The 27,755-nt window shown below is 47.6% G+C and overlaps 1 protein-coding gene across 5 annotated transcripts in view; it reads left to right on the forward strand.

The window, feature by feature from the left end:
- LOC144179066 (uncharacterized) overlaps nt 1–27,755 on the forward strand; it is a 58,655-nt gene that overhangs the window by 7,668 nt on the left and 23,232 nt on the right. For 4 of the 5 annotated variants that reach the window (XM_077707263.1, XM_077707265.1, XM_077707264.1 and 1 more), the window contains one exon: nt 16,938–19,221. The exons of the other annotated variant lie outside the window; for it this stretch is intronic. In XM_077707263.1, the coding sequence (XP_077563389.1) occupies nt 16,967–19,069 (2,103 nt within the window). In that variant the 5' untranslated portion in view covers nt 16,938–16,966 and the 3' untranslated portion in view covers nt 19,070–19,221. Of the gene's footprint in view, nt 1–16,937; nt 19,222–27,755 lie in introns of those variants that run through there. 5 annotated transcript variants of the gene reach the window in all.

Here is a 27,755-nt window from a genome sequence, read left to right on the forward strand (position 1 = left end):
AGCACTGCGAGATCTGGGTGGGGAATGTAAAAGTGAATTTAGTGCTGACACTGTTTCAGCAGTGAACTGTCAGCCTCCGGGATAAATGAACGTAGCCTTGGCAGGTGTCTCGAATTGGTGTATCTGCATCAATTAACTGACTGGACAGTAACTGTTTTTGAAAATTTCTCACGTTATGCCTGAAAGACCCCACATTTCTGTTGTGTGCTGTGCGCACAACAGAGAAGCCTTTCCTGAATGTTAATTTGTTGGTTAAAAAGGGTCGGCCCAGCTTTTGCCTTTGGAGCGTGCAGTCTCCTTTGAGAGTATCGTCATGGCTTGCCGCCATGGCTGGCGCTCTGATGCTAGAATTGGCCGATGGCTCCGCGTTGACTGAAATGAAGTGGTCGGGGTTTTGGGGCCGGTCGTGCGTGGCATGCAGGCTGCTTTGGAAGATGGCGGCGGTCTGCAAGATTAATTGAATGTATCGTTTACGTCAATATGCACATTTTACATTGTCGTGGGAGTGGGGTATGGTGTGGTATATCTTGAGCACGTGACTGGGGTGGTCGAGTCTGTGAAATTGGACAAGAGACTATGTAACCATTGTGCAGTTATCGAAAGGGCGAGAATCATACAAGTCTGTAAAAATATAACAGAAACGACTGCTTTTGCAGCTCTTCTTAAAATTTGATACCAGAAATGCCATTGCTGGCCTTGCAACTTCTAGATCGTACTACCATGTAATTTGTAATGTGAAGGGGAAAAAATAGCTTCATGCACTTGTGCAGAACTTGAATTACATGCTGGTGATGGCTTGTAAGCATGAAAGGGTTTAAAAATTTGTAAATTATTCTTTCCATGTTGTTAGTTAAAGCTTAATGGCAATCGATTCGCTGGGGCTGTATTTCTAAAAAAATGTACCAAGCTTGGATTAACATTCGTCCCCAACTGTCTGATGCTTGTCTGTATTCTCAAGGGACATCGGAAATGACTGGCTTGAAGCCTCTATGGCATTTATGGGCTTGCAATGATATCTAACGGTCAGAGAGGCCTTCACTTGATTATAATTTTAAGGAACATGTAGTAACACCATATAGTATATTCAAAGGAAACGAAGAATGGATTCGGCATTCTTGTGTGGGTTCCCTGTGTAAGGGGGTCTCAACATTTTGCGTTATATTGCACGAGTATGCTCTAAAGTTTGCGTGAATAGTTTGCACAATACTCCTTTGACTTTCTAGATGCATTATTCCAGCTAAATAACACCCCGTGGAGAAGTGCACTCGGGAGTTTGTAATGTTAACAAAAAAAAAAAAAACGTGGTTGATACGAGAGGTGAGGCTTGTGTAAACGCGCGTGACCATTTCCATGTCGTGCTGTATGTTGTGCGAAGTCAAACCGGGTTATCGGCCATCCGTTCATTGTCAGTGTGAAAGCTTTCAAACGCATGGGCTCATTTTGTGGTCCTTGTAGTGAGTAAGGCATCATGCACGTCGTTCCAGTGCAAGAACACAGTATTCGACGACTCTAATGGGCCTGTGTGCTGCTCATTGTAGTTATTGCTACTACTGAACCGTTTTAGGATAAATTGTTTTGCTGTATTACAGTGTCTCTTGCACATTGTGCTGAACCATTGAAAAATCTCTTAATCTTGCTGCAGTGGTGGATAACATTGAGTTGAACAGGCCAAGTTGGTGGTACGTCCCACCTCTGTTACTACAGGGAGGTGCCTCAGGGGGCATTTACGAGAGAAGCACTTTAATACTGTGTACTCTGTACTTTGGCAAGCTCCAAAACAAATTTGTGGAGTTTCATAACTACGAGTGAAGCCAAACCTGTGTACAAAACCAAGTTCGTGACCTATGGGCATTCGACATTTTTACGTCTTCATGTTCTGAAGGTCCATACAGGGCAACCTATACCATAAATTCTCCTTGTGCATTTCCATCATATTGTCAAATTTATTGAATAGTAGGAGAAAAACGCTAACATCTTGATCTAATCAGCAAGTTTGATATATTTAGAAACAAGATTACATTGTGCTTTTATTGCAATGGGCACTTTAAGGTGCATGCAGCTTAGATTGCCACAACTCAAGGCAGAGCTCCCTTATAATGTGCTTGTGAACATAAACGGAGCACAAAATTTTAGGGGAATATTTCAGTACCTGTGGCATCATTTGGGAAAGCTATGTTAGGCTCGTTCATTTACACCCTAGCTCCGCTATCGAATTATGTGAATGCTCTGCTGTCATATGACCTTTGGCTGGCCAAGTCAGCATGGGGCACTGCATGAACAAAGGGGCTTAGGACACCAAAATGCTGCGTGGCTGCATGGAGAGGTGTGGCTGGCTCTTTTTATGTGGCTGACCTTGGTTATCCCCTGTTTCTGGGGAAGTCCTCGCTTGGGCGCATGATACGCTGTTTGGTCGAAAATAGAGCCACTACATAAGCTACGCTTGAGCAACGACACTCATGCATGCCGGCGGCCATTTTGGTGCCAGTCACCAGGGTGGCCAGCTTTATGCGCCCCATCGCGGGCGATTTTGGCGGGCGGCATTTGTCCGGGCACCACTTGGCAACCATGACAGCTGTGTTTACTTTTTGAAGATTTCGAGATAGCATGCCGATGTGACTGAGTCAGGCTCAGTTACGCTAGTGCAGCTCTAGTGGCTCTAGGTTGTGCTGGAGCCACTAAATAAGCTACGCCTATCCAGTGGCTGTAGGTTACGCCAGGCTACTGCTCTTTCTCGGCAGGAAGCGAAGCAGGAGTTTTCCACCTTCCGGCCAGCAGTTGTAACGGCCCAGTACAGAGCACCATGGCATGGCTACTCTGTCTGGAGCTTTAAAACTGTTCAACGTGCCATACAGCCGCACTGCCCTCCAAAAACTGATTTATCGAAGAACGCATGAACACAACAATACAGCAGCACCAAAATGTCAGCGCCATGGGTTTCCAGCGTAAACAAATGTCATGTGACTTGTTTCCACCATTGGTTTCTGTCGGCGGCATTAAACTATGAGAGGGAGGAGCGCTGGTGCTCTGAAAGCTGATCTAGTGGGTCTAGTCGAAAGAGGTGCATACTTTGGAATATGAATGAATGCTTGCAGTCATTGAGATTTGTCTTCTATTCTGTGTGTGTGAAAGGGCCGTGTGAGTTATCCGTTCAAAGGTGGGAAGAGAACTTAACATCACACCGTTGTACCCGCGTTCAAGTGCCCTTTTGTGTGCACTCTTGTGCGGTTATGCGTGCTACTTCGTGTTGTGACTGCACCAGTATTTAAAAGCACGACTGCGAAAACATTGATGGTTGGGGGGTGCTTCCTGGAATGCATACCTTCGCAGGCCAGCTCAGTTGTTCTGGCTTTTCTGTGATGAGCCAGTGCGTGTTGTTTCGGGGCCTTTCCAAAAGACTGGGCCAACCTTGGGAGAGCGTAGCTTTCAATTTTTTCTCTGGTTGCATGTGGAAATGGGAATATCTTGCGTATTCTTCTTATTCGGGGCTTTTGTCCTGTGGTGCAAATTTCAAAGGTTGGGGGTAGGTGCCCTGTCGCGTAGATTCTGGGCAACCTATCCATGGGGCCACGGTGACCTCTGCGGCCTGTCCCATCACTGATGGGCTGGAGATGAAAACTAATTATTTTGCATTTAGTGCGGCAGTGGGGGTGCGGTGCGCACCTGTGTTGCGTGGTATGGATGATGCCGTCTTGTGATGCTGGTATATGCAACGTGCGCAGTGGCATATGTAGGATGTTGCTTCATGGGGGGGAAATAGTGGCACATAAAAAATGGAGAAAACAACAAAAACTACCAAATAATAATAAAATAAATATGAGAAGAACAAATCCTAAAACAAAGATTACTTGTGGTTATAATCCAGCTTTGAACCCCCCTCCCACCCCAAAAATTACGAAGGTATGGGGGGGGGGGGGGGGTGTACGCCAGTGAACTCATTGCGTGTCCTCCCTCATGGAGTGCTACGAAGTAGGGTTGTGTGCTGATACTGAAGTTGCATGACATTGACGTGGTACACTTCCTTTTTTTTTTTTCTTTCCGAATTCAACACTGCCAAATGCAACGAAAATAATGTGTTGCATAGCCAATTTCACTTTGACAAACTGACGCAAATGCTTTTTTTTTTTTTTTAACGATTCACAAGGGCATAAAATTGCTATGGGTCTTCAAGCTAAGAGCTCTTGCTCTAAAGCAGGGGTTGGCAACCTGCAGCCCGCAGGGCAGTATTATGCAGCCTCCCGCATGTCGTCAGAACCACCACACTGGCGCACCAGTCATGGCCTCAAGTGGGGTTAGACGGGAGACGGGAACAGAGAATTGCTTACAGTTGGCATTGTCCCCCATCTTCACACTTTGCCAGATTACTGTGTGAAATATTGTCAATTCGCTGAATTTTTTCTCTTTGCGTCAAAAATCTCTCCCCCACCCCTTGCCTGCGCACTTGATTTGCCACCCGGCCATCCTCCATGTCAGCTTCACGCTACTCGGCCCTCCACATCAAAGTGTTGCCAACCCCTGTATTAAAGAATTTTTGAGGTGTAAAACCTGGCTTGCCAGCTATAGTGGACTGCCATGCAGGTGGACGTTTTCCAGTTTCATTCCTAAATAAGCTAGTCCAATTGGTGCATAGTTTCGAAATTAACAGTGCACATAGCGCGACAATGTCTTAAGAAAGCGTGTAGGCCGACACTGCGTTTTTAATTTAATTAATTTTTCAAACCAGCTACTTATCTTGGCAATAAAGCTTCAGGAGATGCTACCTGTGTCACAGCTAATAACCTTCAGTCATTAACAAAGTGGGAAAGACTGGCAGCAGGGTCGTAAGGGATGCCGTAGGATAATTGAATGGCCTGTCTTATGCTGCACAGGCTCAAAATATCTTTATTGCTGTGAAGCCTGGCGGCATGTTTCCGTGCTTGAACTTTACCACGGGCTGCGCCAAAGGGGGATGCACCGACACTGCCAGCTTTCTCTTCGCTCAAGTAGCACATTTCACAGTGCAGCTCTTAAATGCCTGCTCCTGTGTTTTTGCGGCATCCCTCGCCGTCGGCCTCATTGTAAGCGCAAGAACAAGGACGCCACAGATAGTGCGGGAAGGAAAGTGTGGGTGGGAGGAGAGTATGGTGGAAGTGTGAAAGGGAGGGTGGCGTGCCGAGGGCGCCGCGTGAGATACATTCCGCTGCAGCGATGCACTACGAGATGGCGCCAAAATAGCGGGTGCATTTGTGCAATCGCCGATAACGCCCTCACTTCGCAACACGAAGGAAGTGCTGCCTGAGCAGAGGTACAGCGCTGATAACACCAGAGCTCAGAGGTATGCGCCGCCGAACCAGCAGCTGTGCACACTTGCTGCGAGGCTCGCTGTGCTCAAATTTCGCATTAGGGAGTATCTTAATCATGGCTAATTTTTCTCCTGGAAGCCCTAATGATAATGCTAATGATAATGCATTGGACTCCACGGCAAGGCGCTTCACCCGCCTTCAGTAAGGAGGGACAGGGTTCCTCCGAGGTCCTGCATGTTTTTGCCAACTTGTCAGTGCCTGTATTAAATATCCTACTTCAGTTTATATCACTGTTTGTTATGTAGCTGCTTTCACTTTTATCTAGCTACAATTGGCAGTCTAAACTTAAACTGACCAACTAGGACATTTATGTTAAAACTGAACTTGGAAAAAAAAAAAGCTACGGTTTGCTTGTGTTTATCTTGACTACTAACTCAATTTTTTTTTTAGATTACCAGAAAGCGTGTTCCAAACCATTTTCTCGTGGACTGCTACAAAATTGACTGCACTGGTCATGCTGCTATAACTTTTGTTTGTTACAGTTGCAAATAGCTGTGAAGGGTAAACAGCTTTCTTCAATATTTACGATTTCTTTTCTAATTCTTATTTACACGACAGGAGCATGTCAGTATAGTTGCAAGAGGAAGCAAGAAATACGCAGTACAAAAACGTCAGAGTATGTCTTGTCCAGCTTTGCGAAGTGCACTTCCTGAACTGCGAGATTCCCATCTTCTGAAGCACAGGTCACGATGTTGGCTTAGTGGGGATGAGCTATTACAGCTCCGCTGCCCGCAATGTTAGTGCCAACTGCTGGCATACAAATACTGACCACGAGAGGCAGGTTTTGCATTTGCGTGGTGCTTGTTAATTAACACAGTTGACTGAATGGTGGCTGTGTCATCTAGAAGCAGTCATAACGTCTACATAGTCTGCAGGTAATGGTAGATTTCGGAGTAAGAAATTTTTTTATGAAAGCATCAGTATTTGGCACGCTGGCACTACAAAGGTAGGGTACCGCTCTTGCACCAAAAAAAAAAATGCGCTGTTCGTCACGACAGTGCTCAGGCAGCAAGGAATGCTGTGGAGCATTGTAATTTAGTAAAATAATGCACCCTAATTTCTAGGTATACCTCAAATGACAAGATTATCAAGGAAGCAGTGTTAACATTTCTGACAGACGGAAAAATGTTTTAAACAAGTTTTGAAGGAGTATCGTGAAATTTCAAAGCCGGGATAACTATGTAAATGCTTTGTTTGTATATGGAGATATCTCCCAGCAAGTTTCTACAGTAAGCGTTAGTATAACATATTTTAAATCCATTTTAATCGTTGCCTGCACGAGAAAGCTCAGAATAGGCACCCTCTCGCAATTGGCATCAGAAAGACACCATCTACTCTTCCCGGTCTGAAACTGCCGACGTTAGGGCTCCTATGACCTGGCTAACATGCTAGTTTAGGGCTTCCATGACTTGGCTAACACGCTAGTTGCGGTTGGCGCGTGCTGTTTTGCCGTGTACATGTCACGGTTTCGGGACTGACATCTGACTGACTGGCAGCGGTGCGATGAGAGGGGTGATGTCACATGCGCCCTCCTGTCACGGCAGCTGCCTCGGTGTTCATTTATTCAAAACTGAGACTGGCACAAATAAGCGAGACTGTAAATAATTATTTACACTGCTAGCGACAGTCTAATGTGCAATTCTGTGATTCATGGGCTGGTAGGCACCCATAGCAGCGAAAAAAAAACTTGCCACGAGAATTTCGTGTCACTACTCCTGTAAGGTGTGGCAGAAATTTTAAGTGTGGCCCAAAAACAACTGTGAAATTGAAAATAAACCTGCATCAAGTGCGGCCACTGCGGCGATGTATCACGTGAGCCACGTCCAGCGAATCGCTGAAGAAAATGTCATTTGCATAACTCAAAACTGATTTGTCAGCTAAAGGCACAGAACAAAACTTGAAGCTGGTCGAAAACGGCTTTTGGTCATCTCTGCAAGGTTGGGAACAAATGGAAGGTGCACTAGAGAAGGAAGGTTGTTGTCCCATACTGCTTTTCCACTTGCATTAGTTGCAAGAATTATGTCATGTGTCTGAATGCTGTAAAAATAATTTCCATGCAGTTTTTTTTTTTTTTTTTGAGAGAGAGAGAGAGAGCTGTTATGCTGAAGTTGAAATGAAGCTGAAGTCTAAACAAACTTAATTGTTTTAAAACCATTGCTCCCAACTGGATCAGGCCTGGATTCGAGCCCAAAGCTGAGATAAGCTTTTGAAATTTGAAAAATTTGGAAAGGCAACTTAGCCGCTTAAGGCTGCACTGAGTTGGATTTTAATGTTTTTATTTTTCAGGATTTGACGCAACCTTTTGGATTTACTTTGAGCCGAATTAAGTTTTTAAGCGAAGTGCCTATTGCACTCAGTTGGGCAGGAGTATTTAAAATATTTTTGGTAAGTCATTTAGAGTCAGAATTACAAGGTGCAAACAAGCACAAAAAATGCATAAATGCAGTCTGTTCTTGTTAATACCACCTTTGTGAGCCCACAGACTTTGAGCCGACAAGGGGCAGATTGATGTGTGGGCATAGGGCTTTGCTGTCGCCTATACAGTGCAGCTGGATATAGCGAAAGGATTAGCCGAAGTTAAACTACCGAAAGTCAACTATAACAGCAAACTATAGTGTTGGTTGAGCAAACGCGTGCTTGGGCCTCGAGAACGAACAGATGCGTGTGCGGACATGGCACATTGCTGTGCGGAGATACTCAAAGTATTTTGGATAACAAACATCATGGTACATGTGCTGGAAGCTTAAACCATAGTTGTCAAGATGCATTCTGCATCTGACTTATTTTTGTTTGTATTCTGGGTGAGTTGACTTCGAAGAAAAATATTTGTCACTTCTAATGTAGGGGGTGAGCTTTGTATATTTCAAAGCAAAAGAAAATGCGGAAGGCTCAACGAATATTAGTTTCGCTTGAACTACGCCGCCTTCTCAATTCGGCGGGGGTTGCTTCTTCCAATGCATGGCGGGACTTGGCTCAACTCGTAAACCTTGCAAGCGAAACAAGTCTCGACTGCGGTGAAGGAACAGACATTGTTTTTGTTACCGAATAGGTACTGCCTTCATGGTTTGGAAGTCCTACACTGTGGCGATATCACTCATCAAATTTGGATGAAAAAAAAGATGAGTTTCAGGGCAGAGGACCTTGTAAAGAAACCATTTGAGATTGGGCAAGATGCATGCAGCAAACGCATCGCCTCATAATAAGTGGAGTTTGGTCAAGTGGGGGAACGTGTTGGTTTAGAGGAGACGCCCGGAGCGCTCCTCTGCCTTGCTGAGGGAGGGGTGGCCAGCGGGTAGCATAAGCCTGGTGGGCCTGTAGAATTGCGTCACCTCCTGGTATGAAGTTATGGGGATTGCTGTCTCTAGCCAACTTTCTCGCGGTGCTCGGCTGGTTAGACCTCGAGCAGTCTCATGAGCAAAGACATTACCGCAGAGGGAAGCGTGAGCTGGTGTCCAGACAATCGACACCCTTTTCTTCGGAGGGTTCTGGCCGAGGATCTTCATGGCGATGCACAAGATGCGGCCTTGGAGGTAGCTCCTACTTGCTGACTGTGAATCCGTGATTATCACTTCCGCTGGGGTCTGCGTTATTGCCAGCACAATAGCTACCTCTTCGGCCTGTAGCCTCGAGACTTTGTTGAGAGAGATGCTCGTGGTGTGGCTATCCTTCTTCGTCACAGTCGCTACCATGGTTCCTCGTCTTGCATAATCTGCGGCGTCCGTATAATAAACCGTATCGTTTGAGCCGTAGTTTTTCTTCAGGGCTCTAACTCTCGCCTCTCTCCGACCCTCGTGGAACTGTGGGTGCATGTTTCTGGGCAACGGGGCCACTGATGTTTTGGCGTAGTTCGCGAGGGATGTCTACTGTGGTTTCAAGAGGGCGATCAGGGATGTTTATTTTATGCCCAGTGTTAGCAGAAGGGCCCTGCCTGCATCCGTCCCTGTTAGCCGGTAGCGCTGACTGAGCAGGTGACCCTCAATCAGCTCGTCCACAGTATTGTGCTCCCCAAGCTTGAGGAGATGATCCGTGGAGGTGTAGGGAGGCAAACCCAGGGCTTGTTTATACGCCTTTCGCAAGAGCGTATCTAACTTGTTCTTCCCTGCCTTGTTTAGTAGTGCATAGAGCGTCACATAGCAGATTCTCGACACGACTAATGCCTGGACGAGTCTTTCAGAGCTTCTCAAGTGCCGGATATGAACAAGGATATCTTCGGGGAATAATGGCTCTCTGTTGCTGGGACTTATTGCTCACAACAAGCCTTTCTTCGTTTCAAGGGGCTCGTTTTCCAGTTGTTTTGCTTGAAAGCCATGCTCGTAAGAGCATTGAAAATTTATTCTACTAAGGAAAGGACCTCTATGTAGTGAGCACCGCACTCGGTTAGCAGGCCGCGGTTATTGTCCTCCCCGGGTCCGTACTGGGGCGCGCAGAGTTTATTTGAAAGCTGCTACCACTGGCAACAAAGAAAGAACGTACTGAAGGACGTATTGCTCAGAAATACCTAGTGCATTAAGCACTATTGCAACGGCTGTACCAATCCCTGTTACTGTAGGGGTTAGCGGCATGGACTGACCCCTCTACAGGCAGTGAGCAGTAAATTTTCGCATTTATATGCAACAGCAGCATTTTTATCTTGGTATCGTGCTTAGCGTGCCAATGTCTGCATGTCTCAGCTGCAGCACTAGAAATAGATGAATTTGTATTTACAGCCAATTCCTCTCTCCCCTAAGCCTGGCATAGTTGCCACTGCGCAGGCATTTGTAAAGTGTACTTCATTTGTTATAAGCATGTCCCACTTTTTATAAAGCACCAAGTAAGTATTTCTAAAGGCTGTTTTAGATGAGGCCTTGCTCATTTTATTTTGCTAGTGGGGTCAACATAGCTATGTTCAACACCTTATGAAGCATTAGATTGACAGACCATTAGAGAGATACCAAAATGTAAAAGGAAGTTGGCCTATTTCAGTAGATTGGTGTCTAATATACAAGCATGCCACTTGTGCAGCAGCAGTTGTGTATTAAAGAGACACTGAAGACAAAACCAAAGTTGGTTAAATAGATAGATAGATAGAAGTGCATCGGAGCGACTAAAATTGGACTATCCATAACAAGAGTGCGAAGCATGAGAGTACGACTGATTTCGTTCTTGCTGCGGTTGCACTGTCTGCTGGACATTTTGTAGGTAGAGTAAAAGGCTGCGCGGCGCATTTACATTGTTTAACCACGATAGCACCTCCCATGCGGCACAAAGGTTGGCGCACACAAAGCGGTGGCCTGCGGGCATGTAGGGCGGGCAAGTTGTTTTGTCGTGTGCACCGAGAGTGCAACTAGTGGCTCTGTGGCTGCAACGGTTCTTCGCTTGGTAGGTTTAGGCTTTCCTGATAGACCACACCAATGTCTCGCTTGCTTCTGGCCTCCATTTACGTCGCGCAAAACGTCATGAAATGGTGCATAGGATGAAATGCGTTTTTAAATTGGCAATTCTTCCGCAATGAAAGCAACTTTTGTCTGTGCCCAACTTGCTAGTTGCCTTCAGAGTCCCTTTAATGCAGAAAATGCCAGAGGCACAAAAACGGGTACCTCCATCCTGGACACTTCCCGACGCGCTAAGATTGTGAGATGCCTGCGCCTGCCTGCGCAGGCAGCCTGCGCAGGCAGCCTGCGCAAAAATTCTGAGGTCATTAGCGCAAACGGCTGTGCTGAGGGACAGAACAGGTGTCGGCTTGTTTAGTAGCCACTTGCCTGTTTTTTCTGCACCTTCTCCTAGCTGGCAACACCTTACAAGGAAAGGCTTTGTAAAGGGTGGCATGGGAGGGTGGGGAGACCAATCCAGGAGAATCAGCATCGAAAATATCCTACTGGTTGGCTGCCAATCTTGTGGGGGGAAAGTGAAAGCCAATCAGCATGGGCTTTCTGGAAGACTGCAACAATGGAGTAAAGTTGCGAATTTGGCCTCAGCTCTTTCGGGGCACTGTGACATGCCCTTTTAGTGCTGCAGAAATAAGAAATGCTGGAGTGAAGTATCGAGCTTGCGTTATTTCTCGGTGAACCTGGTGTTGGATGTCCTACAAAGGGGGCTGGGAAACATGGGTTCATTTAGTTAGCGGAGCTATATAGACTGCAGCTGCCCTTTAAGCTATGCCGACAGCTGGAATATTGCAAAGCAAAAAACCATAAATGTTAGCACTGAACATGATTGTTACGTTTAAAGTCCAAAAAGAAACTGAAAAATTGTAAGAAAATAAGCTTGTTAAAGTAGCTAAAGAAATTTCGCAAATCGAAAGTAAAATTGAGAAGTAATGTTTTTTTTTTGGTATCCTCTTTAACTTTTGATTCACTGAAGTAAAATAAATTAATTTCTGTTAGCAACTATCAAATTGCTGAGTTTTGGCATTTACATACCATAATGTACCTTATTCTTTCATAAAACTTTGAAAATCCCAGTTCTTTCAGATAAAAATACTGCATTCACAGGTTGATTGCAGAGTTTATCGGAAAATGAAGCTACAGAAAGTTCGCAAGAACTGGCAATGTCCAAATTTAGCAGAGCTTCACTTACTGAATCTGTGTACTTGGAGTGGCTATAATAATAGCCCTGTTAAACATGGAAGCTAAGTTCACTTATGGGGAGTGCACTTATGTGCCTGGAGTAGTGCTCAATGGCTAAAATAAAATGCCACCTGTAGGGATGGGGCGGGATAATTGGCGTTGGTAGCTAGGTGCGGAAATGATGATAGCAGAGAACTACCTTCAATGCATTGCTGTTATAGCTGTTATATCAGTAGTAGCTAACTAAAACAGTTACAAAAGAGCTCGTGCAATTTTTTTTTTCTTCTGGAATCACTGCCTATGAGGCTGTGCAACCTTTGTGAGAGCCTGTTCCGTAAATGCACTTTGCCAAGACTGCACTCATTGGCGAGTGCACTTGACTATGCTTTGCCATGTGACTCCTCTAAAAGTGCACTCCCCATAACTGCCCTTGCGCGCCTCGCAAGGGCATTACATACATTTAGCGTGTGGGTGTGCTGCTTTTTTTTTTTTTTTGCATTTTTACAATTCCATTTAACCAGTGTGTTTTTTCAATGTCCCCCTTTTTTTCCAGCAGAAACTTACTGGAATGTAGAGGTGCTTGTTTGTTTGAGGCTGTTGTATGTTACACGTACTATCGGCATCAAATGAAACGCGAACATGAAAATATGAACCAGAACATGCAACATTGGAAAATACTGTTCGTAAAGTTCATATAACGGCACGCTATTGGTATATTTGGAAATCCACTTTTCCCAACTTTGTTTTTGTAACTAAGCTATGCGTCATTTTGGCTTGCATGGAAAGAAATTGCGCATTTTGTGCGTTCAGGTTCGTATTTTCATGTTCGCATTTCATTTGACACCGATAGTACATGCTGACTACATGAGCCATATGGGCTTTCATTTTGCAGTTTGTGCCTGTAAACCTGTTAATTTGGCGCGCTCCCTTTGGGCAGACGATAAGTGGCAATAAGAAAAATAGTGCCAGCTAGTGAATGTGGGAGGGTATAAGAGTCTCCTTGAAAATTGCGGGCAAACGTTATTATGAAGTTGTGCTGTAGGTACTTCTGTCTCCTTCCAACCTCCACCGTAATGTTCAGAGAATGCAATCTTCGTGAAGAAAAATCGGTCGCTTCGAAGAATCTTGCTGTGCCACTTACCCTGGTATTCCGAGTCCTTCCACCACATGCGCCTCCAGTGGAGGAGATTCTTGAAATCGATTTACCCATGCATAAGCATTGTGGAATCCTCCCCCCAGCCGAGTGGAGTGGAGGAGGAACTCGAAATACGTCCCTTCGTCAATCAGAGGGAAGACGGAATTTCATTATTTGGCGTTTGTGTCGAGCAGGCTCAATGCGTTCTGTGACCATTTGCAGATTTATTTTTTTTTCCTTCTCGTATCTTTCGGCGGGCGAATGTTTTCGAAATTTCAATTTTTGCCGTGAACCTTTCTAAGAGGTGCAAGTCACCCTGTCACTCCAATCCTCCGAATCGAAGCAATCGGATCTGAGAGTGGCTTCTGCTTTGAGCTGGACACTGAGCAAGCTAGCCAAGTGGACAGGTAGTTTGAGGTTGTCTGGTTGCTTATAGCGAATTCGGGCCTGCTCGACGGGATAGTACATCCTGTGCTGGGAGTTGTTTAAACCGCAGATTTCAGTGCCAAAGCAAGAAATGGCCCAATGAGTGAAGAAGCCACTGTTGAAGCCTGAAGCGGTGGAACGCACTTGCTTCAGTACGTGTCAGATGAAGTGAGGGAGTGGAAGAATGGAGCCAAGTGAGCTAACAAAAAACAAAACCCACCATTGCTGTCAACTGGCAAGAGTGTCTTGAATGGAGGAAACTATTAAAATGTGCGGTAAATTGTTCAGGCAGTGGCAGTCAAGCAGTGTCGTCCATGGCACCATCGCTCAGCTTCACCCCAGCTGCAAAAGGCACAAAGCAGTGTCGTGATGAAGACAAACTAGCCTCCCAGTTGCTGTTGACTGCAGTCAAAGGGAACCCAAACATGCTGCTTCCCGTGTGCTGCATAAAAGTGGGTACAGTTGTGTAAGCACAGAGCAGCAGTGCCATACGAGAGAAAACTGTTTTACTGGATTTTCAGAAGTCATCTGCCACCTTTGCTTTCACACTTGAGAACATGCCATGAAAACTGCCCAACCAGCTCAAAATGAGCAACGAAGCACTGTGTGTAACAGCCCCCAAACATCCGCGCAGCTTGCAGAGTCACATTAGTTGGCGAAGCCCAAGCCTTTTCCAACAGTTGCTGTTTTGCGGTGACATATCGTGATACAGTAAGGCCTGCTTATATCGAACAGCGCGAGGATTGTAAAATAGTTCGATATATCAAAAATTCGATATAGAAAGTGAAGCAAAAAAAAAAAACTTACATGACAGCAATCTTGCCGACGGAGTCACGAGCTAACGCCGAGCTCTTACCACCCTGCAGTTCACTATTGATACGACACTTTCTCGGAAAGAAAACATTAATTGGGGCAGAAGAACTGTGTGAGTGTAGCCTGCTTCTTGGAGCAGAACGCATTGCTAGTGACTGCTTGCACCACGGTATCTAAACAGTTGACAAGCACAAGACCGCTGCCCGCAATGGCACTGCAGTATCGCCGTAGCAGGGCCACTGCAGCGATGGCTTCGCTCATGCTCGGAAGCGGTACGGAATCCTCGGCGTCTTCGAGTGAGCATAGATACAAGCGAATAACGGCGAACCCAGAGAACCGAGCGAATGCGGGCGGCGAGTGGTGCGGCCTTGAAGTGCCACGGCCAGTTTGGACACGCCCGAGCTCGTGCGGGAGTCGCAAGCGACACCCGCGCCACCGCTGCGCGCCGATGTATTGCGGGAAAGCCTGCCGCATGCCTAAGGGGGAGCGAAAAATCCCACGTGGGAGAATATATTGTGAGCAAAATGGCGTTCGATATAAAAAAAAAATTTTACCATAATTATACAAGGGTTTGATATAGGCGGGCTTTACTGTAGAAGGCGCAAGGGGTTAGAAGTGACACATTTTCTGCATCGGTTGGGGCCTAAGTGAGGGATGAATACTTGAAAACAACCAGCTGGGTATGCTGCACAGTCTCAATTTTTAAAAAACGACCAACTAAAGGTACCGCGAGCGAGGTGAAGGAGAGCTTGCCTAAGCACTTAAGTCTGTGGATTAGGGCGGAACAGCAGTTCCTATTCCACTGCATTTTATTAGTTCACTGTATAGGGAGGAAGCACACGTTTGTTGGGTAACGTGACCCTGTATAAGGATTCAGTTGCTGCAGAGTTGCAGACTCAACAGCTGAGCAGTTTTATTACTGGTGCCACTATCAATCAAGCCTATGACCCATTATCTTTTCTTGGTCTGAGACTATTGGGAAGTGTGTGTACATGCGCCTGAAGTGAGCAACTTGATTCACTTGATGCAAAAAGTTTTGAAAAACAAGTAATCGGCATGCTTACTACAGCCGTCCGTGTGAAGCCTTACAAGCAGTTATTTTACAATTCACAGGCTTCTTCTACGGTGGTCTATCCCTTTCTGGTCGGCTGTTTGCCAGCCACTGTCGGAGTGAAAGGATTTAGGGGGAAGTGGCCGGTCCTGTCTCATTGTACGCTCTGGTTGGCATACCAAATTTGTGGGAGGGCTGTTTATGTTCGAAATCAGTTGCATCTATTTGTTCCGATATCCCAAGTATTTGTCTGAAGGTTGCTTCTGAATTTTTATGGATTGTCATCCTCCAACACTACCCAATGATTACTTTGACTTATGGTTGACCAGGGTGTGGGGCCTAAAGCACACTTCATTGAAACTAAGCAATGTCGTCAGCCTTGAAGCAATAGATTTTTTTTCTTCTCTGTTGAACCGCGTTGAATTTTTTCTTAGTTCTGACACCACTCACCACCTTGTTTTCCTTCTCTTTAATACTGTCAATTGACTGCCTGTAAGTGTCCTGAAGGCCACATTGGGGCAGCAGGTTTTCAGTGTTTTTACCTACGTGTTCTTTTGCAGTCTCCAAGATCCGTCCAGTGTGTCCTAACCTTGTTTATGGAGTGAGGGCTAAAGTAACTTAACTGGAACAAAAGCCACTTGTCAGAAGTGCAGTGGCTCACTGCACATGATGGAAGTTTCGCAACAAAAATGTTACTTCGATTTCGCTGTACTCCTAATATTGTGGTTACTATACGGGCTCTTAACAAGTGGCATAGCGTCCAAAGAGTGTAACGTCATGTACTCACTCCACCTTTCTGACATCACCTGATTGCGGCTTTCCAAAACCTGTATGCCTGCACATTTAAACTTGAGGCTATCGTTGCTGTCTGCCGCGTAGCCGAATGGCCGGTCTTTTTCCTGCACTCAGGATGTGGGAGCATGTACATTAACGTCACGACCGTTGACATTGACACTTTGTTCTTTGAAAGAGGAACACCTTTGATATCGCTATCCAGGAGCAATTAGTTCGTGAAAATTTTGTGTGGTGTCTTGAACAAATGCAAATCCAGTCATGGGTATCATGAGCATAACAGTGCGGGGCTGTTATGGTTGTGCACAAGCTAAGTACGTGCATGCACCTTAGGTCTGCAATCGTGATTCAGGCCACAACTGTGGTTCATTTTGGGCTTTGCCGCCTCAAATATGAAAGGGATTTATCGGTGGCTCTATACTATCTTGACTGCAAGGGCGTGTAGTGTCTGCCTTAGTTTGGTTTCCGGCGGGTTCCACGTTTGTTAATAAGTTTCATTTCCATGGTGGATTTGGGGCTTGGGCAGCAATACACCTTGTCAGGGTATTTTCTGGATGGTGGCTCGGGGCTGTCTCATTACAGTTTGGCAGGTTCTTCTGGTTTCCGGTGTTTGCTTTTCTCTTTGTTCGAAGTATTCAAACACTTGCTATTTTCATCTAGATAGCCGTGCGAATTGCCCAGGCTAGAAAACGGAGCGGATGCAGAGAACGCTTTGGCCGCTAACATCACCGGAGCGAGTCAGCATATTATGAAGTGGAATGTGCAGACGCGATGGCGCGGTCACTGTGGATTTAGCAATGTGTTTCTCTTTTTCTTCCACCACCGTGTCTACGTAGGTTTCGTGTGCCAATAGCGAAGTTAGACAATGTCTGGAAGACGTGGCTCATCCTCTGCCTACCCGCCACGGCACTCGCCGTATGGGGGTGGCGGAGATAACCGCTATGGTGGCCGGCAGTACAGCGATCACAACAGCCACTACGGCGGCCAGCGCGACGATTCACGCGGCCCGCACCAGCAGGACGGCCGGTACCCGGCGAAGTCCATGCCGCCGCCTCAGCAGCAGCCAAGACAGCAGCCGCCCAAGTCGTCCCCGCAGCAGCAGCAGTCTCCGCGCCAAGCGCAGCAGTCCCCACAGCAGCAGTCCCCACGCCAAGCGCAGCAGTCACCGCAGCAGTCGGCGGCACAGCTGAACCACCAGCAGCAGCCGCCAAAGACCCCGCCCCAGCAGCAGAAGCCTGTGCCTGCACAGCAGGGCAAGAAGGACGGGATGGCCAACAGCCAGCCTGCGCCGGCACCCGTGAAGCCCGAGCCGCCGTCCCCAAAGCAAGATCCGAAGGGGCCGCAGGCGGCGGCTAACGCATCTGGGCCGCAGGCCACACCAAATGCTGTGAATGCCAACAGCACCAACAGCAAGCCGGCAGGGGAGCATGCAGAGAACTGCAAGCTGTTTGTGTCGAATGTGCCAAACATCATGAATGACGAGTCCTTCCGCAAGATGTTTGAAGAGCACGGGGAGGTTCGCGACATCTTCCTGAACAAGACCAAGTGGTTTGGCTTCGTCCTCTTCAAGACGCACGAGCAGGCTGAGAAGGCAATGCGGGCCTTGAACGGCACCGAGAAGCACGGCCGTCGTCTGAACGTGCGCTACGCAACGCAGCAGAAGCCCGACCAGGGGGGCCCCCAGGGTGGTCCAGGTGGGCCTCAGCAGCAGCAGCAGCAGATGCAACAGCAAATGCATCCGCAGCAGATGCAGGGAGGTTATGGGGGACCTCAGGGCCAGGTGCCAATGCCGCCACCACAGCCCGTGAAGCGCAGCGGTGCCCGGTGCCGCCTGTTTGTGGGCAACTTGGGCACGAACATGACTGACGAAGAGTTCCGTACCATGTTTGGGGCATTCGGAGAGTTGGTGGAGGTGTTCCTGCATGCCCAAAAGGGCTTTGGTTTCATCAAGTACGAACAGCGCCAGCAAGCAGAGGCAGCCAAGGCTGCACTGGACAACACTCCACATGACGGCCGCTACCTGCAGGTGCGCTTTGCCACACAGGGCTCGTCCTTGAAGGTGAAGAACCTGAGCCCATTCGTGTCCAACGAGCTGCTCGAAGATGCCTTCTCCATTTTTGGAGAGATTGACCGTGCCGTGGTCATTGTAGATGATCGTGGCCGCTCGGTGGGCGAGGGCATTGTTGAGTTTGCACGCAAGACGAGTGCCATGGCAGCCCTGAAGAAGGCCTCACAGGGCTGCCTGCTGCTGACAGCGTCCCCGCGGCCCGTGCTTGTAGAGCCCCTGGACCTTCGGGACGAGGAGGACGGCTTCCCCGAGAAGAACATCAACAAGAACAATCCGCAGTTCCTCAAGGAGCGAGAGTTGGGCCCACGGTTTGCCGAGCCGGGAACCTTTGAATACGAGTTCTCCAGCCGCTGGAAGAAGCTGCTGGAGCTTGAGAAGCAGAAGCGCGAGTTCCTGGACCGTGAGATGGAGGACGAGCGGCGCAAGCTGGAGGAGGAGATGGAGTACTACCGCTACGAGCACGAGACGCGGCTGCTGCGCGAGCAGCTGCGCATCATGGAGGAGCAGAGCAAGATCTTCCAGCACGAGCGCGAGATGCGCCACGCTGAGCAGAAGCGGCGCGAGGAGATTCGGCGCCAGGAGGAGATGCTGCTGCGCCAGAGGGAGGAGGACATTTTGGGGATCCCGCGGCGCGAGCACCAGGCGCAGCAGGTGGCCAGCATGCAGCAGCTGGGGGCCCCCCAGCAGCACGACCCCATGGCCGCAGCCGCAGCACAGGCCAAGGCCCCCACCGCCATTGAGGGGGCCACCTTTGTCAGCTCGTACGACAGCGGCGCCCGCGTGTCGCGCTTTGACCAGCAGCAGCCGCCCCAGCAGCACTACGGGATGCCCCCCGACGATGGGCGGCGCCCCGCGGCCGACGAGTACGGAGACCGGGACCCCAAGCGGCGCCGCTACTAGGATGGCCGCACGCGTTCCCCTCATGTTGTGCGCTTTAAACAGCAGGCCAAGTCGTGTCACACACCAGTCTTCTTCCTCGTCGTCTTGTAACATTGTTCTCTACATTGCACTGTGTGCTTGTCGCCCATTAAACATAGTCCAACACCAAGAAAGCGTGTGCGCGGGCCTGATTCAAGCACTGCCCTGGGGGTGGGAGGGCCGGCTGGCTTCTTGACAAGGTGGGCCGCCGGCACCACCATGCCGTTTCGGGGGTGCCGTTGTCTGTCTGCTGCAGTGGCAGCCCTGCTCGTGTGCGGTCGCAGCCATAGTCCCTCACAGTGGGCGTTCAGGCTAATGTTTTTGAACTATGAAATCGGCGTTATGTTGTGCTTATGTGCATACCTCGACAAGCATACATTTGGCAAATTGCATTGCTACCACTTCTCTAAATTTATGTGCACTCTACTCTTAATTTGGAGTAGCCTTGTGGCAGCTGATGGTCTCTGCACAAAGTGAAGTGCAGTGCAAAGTTGACATTCAGCGTCGGCTTGCATTTGAGCTACATGCTTGAAGCTGCAGCCGCAAACTGATCTTCAAGTCGTTGATAGATGTATACGGTAGGGCACTGCCAGGCTTCCCAGACTCGTTGGTTACTGCTGTACATTTTCTAAAGGGGAAGCTTAAGGTACTCCTTTGAACAATACTTCGTGGCTCATTTAGTCCAAACTGAAATGCGTTACAGGCATGGGCGACTAATGAAGTTCGTGTGCCAACCTGCTGCAATAACATCGGATAACTAAGAGATGAACTAGTGGGCATTCATTGTACTGTAGCCACATTTATTGCTTTGCTGGTTCATGTTGTCGTGCCTGGCATTTTAGCTTGGACTGCCTGAAACTGCACAAACACAATCTGTATAAGTCAAAGAAAGCATAAACGCTGTATTTCACCTTACTGCAGGAAGGTGAAAGTGACTGAAGTACCGTACTTACCCGATTCTAATGCGCACTTCTTTTCCAGAAAAATAGGCCGAAAAATCGCATGCTCGTTAGAATAGAATACAGCAATGGCAAACAGCGGCTCTCACGCGTTCCTAACGAGTGGTCGGCTGAAGGTTGCGCCTCTGGAGAAGCTCGCGGGATAGCGTGCGAGGCGTGGGCCACGATCCCATCGACCATGGTTGAACATTCGTTCAGAAGTGTGGCATCGCGAACGCGCTTGACGGCACCGAGGACAAGGTGTTGTGGTCAGCGGAGAGCGACGAGGAGTGAGATGAGTGAGATTACTTTGGGAAATAAATCGAGGGTTTCTCTCACATTTGTTTTTCTTGCTAAAGTTCCGTGCTAGTTGCAATCGGAGATGCAAGTTTTTTCGGGTTTTTTGCCATGAAAATCGGGTGCGTGTTAGAATTGGGTAAGTACGGTAATTGAAGTCTAAAATTTCGAGCATGCCTGCGAGTAGAGGTAATGTTATTCTGTTGCAATGCTTCGTAGTTAGTACAAAACAATAGCTGGGAGCATGCTCTCATCGAAATAGTAATAACTTCAGTCATTAGCACCGGGAACATCTGTGTAAACTGCATTCAGTTCAAACTAACCTACTGGCATCTATGAATTTAGCAAGCTGGTTGGTTTTTTAAACAGCTCAGCTGTTTAAGCTTGAGCTTGGTCTGGTGGTGTTAGCAAAGAAAAATACCAATAAGGAAGCACCTCCTGTAAAGCGGGATTTACACGACGGAGAAATGCTGCCTTTCCGGCCCGCAAAGTCCGCTCGCGTGACCAGCTTTAGGCTCCGCCCGTCGGCTAGGAATGCCCACGGATGCTCCGGGAAAGAAAATTCCTTCGCATATTTCCTCTCGACGGTGGCAGACTTCCGTGGGGAATGGAACCTGTGTTTGGCACTGCTGTGATGTGGTTTTAATTAAGTTGTACCAGCTGCAAGGGTGACTTTTCAATGTGGCGTGATCAACACGTGTATAATGGACTGGTGTGGGCGCCGCTTTGAATGCTGGTGGTGCTGTTGTTGGGAGAAGAAACGCGCTTTGGCGTTTGGGGTGGTGTGGGTGGTCAAGAACTGCCTCGCTTCCTCCACGCTGTCGTCTGCTAGTCGCTCCGCGCTTGTGTGTCCGCCGCCCTGCCAGACCATCCGGTGACGTCCTGTTGACGTCGCATATCTGTCCGCCTCCGCAGGCCTCCTCCGTCATGTGAATCCCGCTTAAAGGGTGCACCACCGCAGATGGGGTATTAAAATAGGGAAGCTGGCTTTTGCGCCTGCTCGAGTGTGAGCACAAGGGGCATGTGCGTATGCGTGCCCCGTACTATATTATTTCAAGGGTGACAGTTTTCCTTGGGCTTCTAAAACAACAAAAATATTGGGGCAGCTTGCAGTAGGGTCCGCCGCTGCTTTGTTTTGCCGCCAACACAGGCCACCCTGCCCCCAGCCGGCCCAGGCCGGCTGGGGGCAGGGTGGCCTGCGTTGGCGCCAACACAAAGCAGACGCCATAGCCATAGTCCAGGTGCAGAGTGCGGGACACGCTGCTCGAGCAACCTCGGGGCGCAAGACTTGAGAAACACGGAGCAGGGGGTCGACCTAGCTTCTTCTCTCTGGGATCCACAGTCAGTGTTTGGGACTGACCCAAAAAAGCCCAACTAAACTTGGCCTCACCCCTCAACACTTAGCCTAGCCTAGCAAGAACATTACAAAACTTAGCAATGCCTAGCAAAACTTAGCAGAACTCTAAAACTGGAAGAAGCTAGGTCAACCACGAGCTCCGCTGTTTCCCCACGCTGCATCACTAGTGCAAACCGAATTTTTTTGCAAGTTGGAGGCAAGCTAAAGCTAGTTGGTTAAAACGCATCATGAAAAACGGTGCACGACGTGGAAACAAGGACAATAAAGGAAACAAAACCAATGCTTACTTTCAGCTTATTGCAATTTTACCTATGAACTTTTTGCATAGTGTGTTAACTGTGATGTGGTTTGTCATTCCTCATATGAGGAACTGAAATATAGTTTTTGCTTTTGGTCGCGGGTTTGATCCCCGGCCGCGGCGACCGCTTTTCTGATGGAGGCGAAAAGCAAAAACGCCCGTGTGTGCGAGATTTCGGCGCACGTTAAAGATCCCCAGGTGGTCAAAATTAATCCGGAGCCCTCCATTACGGCATGCCCCATCGCCTGCGCTGCGTCGGTGCGTTAAAACCCTACAATCAATCAATATTTTTTGCTTTTTGCTGCAACGTAAGAGTAACTGACATGCAATTTCCAATCTGAGATAACAAAAAGTAACTATGTATCTCCTAGAAAGTTTGATGGGTAACTTTTTATCACATTTTAATGTCGGGTTTGGTTGGTCGCACTAATTCTCTGGCTCAGAGTGCACTGATGCGGGGCACCCTTGGGCGAAGTGAGAAATTGCTCCCGAACCAGAGAGTAAGATTGAGACGGGAATAGAACGAACGCTCTTTATGGTGTTCAGGTAGCGCCACAAATGCTTGGCCTATGTGTAACTACACCCGGTTACAACTCAAGAACGGCACCACCTCATGTAGTGTATCACTCCACCAAAGCGCCGGACCCGTGACGTCAGTGCGCGTGCGTTTTGAAACGGGTTTGCTATGAATGCGTGATATCTGCCCTGTCTCACGCAGTTTGTTTGTCGTCACTGGAGTCGTTTATAAGTATATTAAGTACAAAAAATCACGGGAACGGCTTACGCCATGTTCGAAATATTCCCAGTAACGCCCTACTTGCGCCGCGCGGAGAAACATCCGGCTACGGTGATAAGGCACAGCGGCAACTTCTGGTGCCGTTCTTAAGTTGTCACGGAGTATAGCGACAGTGTTGCGGAAGAAAAAACTGCGTGCCCACCGCGATCGCCATTTCACTGTGTGGTCCCGGTATGAATTAGGGCCGCTATAATTTTGTCCATCAGTTGTGGCCTCACTGTTGCAGCAATGAAGCTTTGTAGTGTTCGTTGGTTTTTATTGTGACACTGGGTCGCCCGCCTGTGCCCGCCACAATGGCCATTTCACCTCCTTGCTCCGCTTATCCGACCAATTCGGAAGACAAGAAATGCACAGGCGCTGACGAACTGAATAAATTTTATTGTGTGCAGCCAATATAAGAAAAGGCAGAAAGAACCCGAAAAGAAGAAAATATTGCAGATATACTTTCTCCTTGGGTAGCGAGTCGATTGAAAATGCTTCATAAATCTCGCATGTTAAGCGCTACGCATGCTCACCGTTGCTAAGCGCTACGGTGACCAACGAACACTCAAGATTCGGAACACTCAAAAGTCGGAAGAAGCACCGGTGAGCACCTGTCCGAACTCTCCCTAATGCCCCCTCCCCTTTTCTTTCGCTTTTTTCTTCGGTGTCCCTGCGTCCAAGAAACTGCCCTGGTTTCGTGCACACGGGACCGGATTGCCTTTGAACCTGTGCCAAACTGATCTGTGCCAGCTCTTTCCTTCCTTGCTCTGCTCAGCAGCCTCCAAGTGGGCTCGGCTCACTCGTGTGCACCAAGAAAGCTGCGAACTTCCAGTCGACTTTTTGCTCGCATGCGGTGCCCGTTCTGCATTCTGAGAATTTCGACGAAGTGACTGAGAAAAGAAGAAAGTTCTCGAACGCAAATAAGGGGGTGTTCCATGCACAGCTGTCGGAAGAACGTGCAAGAATTGGCAGATGGGGAAAAGGGTTGTGATGGTGAATAGGCTGAAAAAATTTAGCACCTTTGCTTAAGTGTTAGTGACAGTGTGGAACTTCTGCAACAGTTTCATTTTTCAACCTGCAGCTGGAGCTACCTGCGTTGTTTCATGGCTGCCGGCAGCGCGGCGGTGTTGCCACTGGCTGCTACGTGCAGTACTGACGTCATGCTTTATGGGCATTCCAACAAAAACGGATGGCCCGAGGCAGTCGGTGCCTGCCGGTTTTGTTGAAACTGACACGAATAATCGAAGGCTGTGCATAAATGTTTACGCTGCTGCCTGTGATTATTCCATTGCTACCAACAAGGACAAATTTTGTTTTTCTTGTTTTCTGCTTTTTTGCAATATTGTCTACACAGGAAACTCGCTACAATTGCCTGTCTTCGTGGAAATTAGGTGTATCGTGTAAATCTGATTGGTGACACACTCGTGGTTCTAGGAATTGGAATTGTCGGCATTGAAGGGGCTATGAAGACAAAATACAGGTTTCGTGATTCGAAAGATCTGGTGTTTTATAGTGCCCGCGGCACTTGATCGGCAGCTATCGATGCGTTATTCGCTGAGAAATGAAACATTTTTGCCAAAATTTTACTTCTCCTGCTAAGTCATGCTTTGGGAAGTCGACAGTAACGTATCCAGGACAAGGCCATAAAACTAAACACAGTATGCTGACCAGGGTCGCTACCATCTCACAGACGGCCGTTTGGTTACATTGTTTTCATAGATAGCACTGCAGTCCCGCTGAAGTACCAGCGTTTGCACTTTGCTTCTGACCGCGCTTCTATACCTGCTGTATTTTTATTACGGTTGACAGTAATAGCAGAGCCCTTCAATACTGTTATGGTCATGAAACTTCGCCGTCACGCTATGGAGAGCTTCGTGCACGACCCGAGGAGGTGGCACCGCAGCGCTGGCATTGATCGAAGGGCAGTTGGATGGTCGGAGGGCATTCAGCAAGGAACGGACACTCGCCGCGGTATTCAGTGCGCTTTCGCTTTACACTGTTCGCCGCTAATATGGACTTGGCAATTTGTGAGGGCCGACAAATTTCATCTGAACGGTTATGCTGCCTGCTGGTGTGGCTACGGGGGAAACGGCGCCAAAACGTCACTATTGCGTAGCATGTGTAATGCCCTGCATTTTCACAAAAATGCGGATTTGTCAGAAATTTTACCTTAAGTTGTTATGACAGGTTTTTAAATGAAGAATTGGTTGGGCAGAATTTTGTACCCAAAAATAAGACATGTAAAATAAAATTATAACAAAAATGATCCGACAAAATCAAACATCTTGTACATCTCCCCATGAAACTGAAAAAAAAATGAAAAAAGACTCAAAAGAACGCTCTAAATATGGCTGTATTATTTTAAATATACAGCCATATTTGACTGTATGGAAATTGCACTCTACAAGCGGCATAAGAATGCCACGCATTAGTAGGCAATTCCCTGAATCTCTGCAAAATTTTTTGCTCTCCTTCTGACGCCGAGCTCCGTGGAAGATGGAAGCTTACCATTCTTTGAAAAAAAGTTAGCGAATTGAGCTTTTGTTTACTGCACATCCGCGTATGTAAAAACAATCTCTCACCGGCTTGGGGAATGCGTCTGGAACGGAGATAAATAGCGCATCAATGTGTGCGCAGACATTGTGGAGAGCACACTCCTTGGCAGCAGCAAATAAGCTCTCTCTCTCTCTCTCTCTCTCTCTCTCTCTCTCTCTCTCTCTCTCTCTCTCTCTCTCTCTCTCTCTCTCTCTCTCTCTCTCTCTTTTAAGTGCTTTCTGCTTTTTTTTTTTTTTACTCAAAGAATAAGGCTTCGAGGACAGCGGTTCCCTCAATTCCCAGTGAGTAAAGGGGAAGCCAAGCCAGTGGGAGCTGCTGTGATTTTTTTTTTCACTTTGTTTTCTTTACCTTGGGTGGGGAGGGTAATTGGAGCTCTTAAAACCACAGCCAGTTTTGTCTTGCAGACATTTTTCTTTTTCATCACCCAAACGACGTTTGTTTGTGGGGATTAATAAAGCCAGAAATAACGCCGCTATATAAAAGGCCTCGTCACCATATGCCTGAAACTGTCAACTGTCTTAATATTTCATGTAAAATAGATATTTAAAAATGAATATTTAAATGTTAGCTGTGAACTAATTTCTGTGAGCATACATGTAACAAGCAATGTGCAAAGCTGAGAAATATTTGAAAATACTCCAGCTGCACTTTCTGAGCCTGAATTCTACAACCAACTTCTTTCCATCAGGAACCAGAGGCACTCGCGAGAGTAATCTTTGTTTTATAGTATTCGATAATGCTAAGGCTTTTAGCGTTTTGAAAAAGCACACTATGACACCACACTGCACCTCGGTGATGTGTATAAGAAAAGCATTGAAAAGGTTGAAGAGAGGTAAAAAGAAATTCTTCACCTGTGCAGTCTTTTCCTTTCTCACTGTGTCGATATGGCTCCTTTACTTTTCACACGGGGTTCAGCCGTAGCAGTTGTCAGAAATTAGTTCCACGTGTCACAGGAAATCCATGTTCTTGCGGGGTAGGAAAAGTCTCGAACTTCGGCGCCTACGCTTGTATGCAAGCACGGAGCACCAGGAGCACATCGAAAGCCAGTTAGGCTTTTGAAACGCGCATGAATTTTTTTCCTAAAATGAACAGCGCACTTTCTGGAGCTTCAATTGCAATGCAGTGAAACCGACTTTCATGGTTGAGAGCCGCAGCTGGGCAAAGCTATGAGGAGCACGATCGAAGGTCAGAAAAGAGTTTACACCATCTCGGAACCCAACTCCTTAAATCTCTCACGCGTGGAGACTTCCAAGTAATTTCTCCGGATCAAACCCAGACATCAATCGCCAGTTTTTAGTGTGCATTCTGCCTTTGCGGATTCCCTGTAAGGGCTGCAGTTATAAGACTTTCCCGCCTGTTACGTTTTGTGGCAACAATTGAGGGTATAATTACCAACAATGCGTTTCTATCAAGAAAGTGCCGCTAAATGCGGCTGGAGGTTCTGCCGCGTGGCTGCACGCGCACGGCAGCAGCGGCCACCCCATGCCCTTCGACCTGCGGTGGCGCCCCTCGTAGTAGCCTGTCTCCATACGAAACTTGGGCGGGAGTTTCATGACCAGGAAAGCGTTGGGCTCTGGTAAATCTCCCTAAACATAAGATATGACTCGACAAACGTGGTCACGTAAGTGGCCGTGCCACTTATGTAAGTTGGCCAGTGTTCTGTCAGATGCATTAAATTTAAGTGCCAGTAGCTCATTCTGCAAGCTTATATCTCCTGTTTAATTTTCATTTGCTTTTCCAGCCTCACCCAATTGCACAGCTGCCCATAATACGTTATAGGTTCTAGTGCGGGAAGTGAGCTAATTGGCCGCATGGTCGTTCGCAATTTTCCTAATTACATGGCTTATTTAAGTGAAGTTGGCATTAAAAGTTATGTCAGTGTTGTTCTATTGAGGCAATATTGTCACGTTGCCAAAGGCGGTGCAGTTGTCTTTAAGAAAAACAAGTTTATTGGAGCGAACTTGTGCTACCCTAACAACTCAACAAGGCGGCGATACAGCAATCAACAAAGTGACGTGGTCTCGTAAACTGGTCGTAAACAGGGACGTAAACTGGTCTCAGTGATTCGAATGCCATGGCATCTGCTGTGCAGGCTTTTGTCTCTTGGCGCGAGTGTTTCTGAAACCGTCGATTCACATCCAGAACATTGTAGATCAAAGAAGATCATCCTGGGCTAGTGACGTTGGGGCGAGACAGTCTGCTTATCTGAATGTGATAGCCCGTGCCGCATAAAAATAAAGAATGGAAGACGCACTTCACTTGGGATGCAGATAAGACAGCCGGGCATGGCCGGGCAGCAAAAACAAACAATAAACTTGTACATGGTTCACGGCAATATTTCAAATGCACCAAACTTGTATTTTGGCTTCACCAGCCCCTTCGTATTATTTTTGGCCTGCACCCACATTGGCGTCACCTTGGTATTGCCTTGTAAATTGGAAGCT

This window comes from Haemaphysalis longicornis, unplaced genomic scaffold (genome assembly GCF_048455015.1).
Source record: "Haemaphysalis longicornis isolate Haplotype H1 unplaced genomic scaffold, Haemaphysalis longicornis Haplotype H1 scaffold_4, whole genome shotgun sequence".
In the NCBI taxonomy this organism is placed as follows: domain Eukaryota; kingdom Metazoa; phylum Arthropoda; class Arachnida; order Ixodida; family Ixodidae; genus Haemaphysalis; species Haemaphysalis longicornis.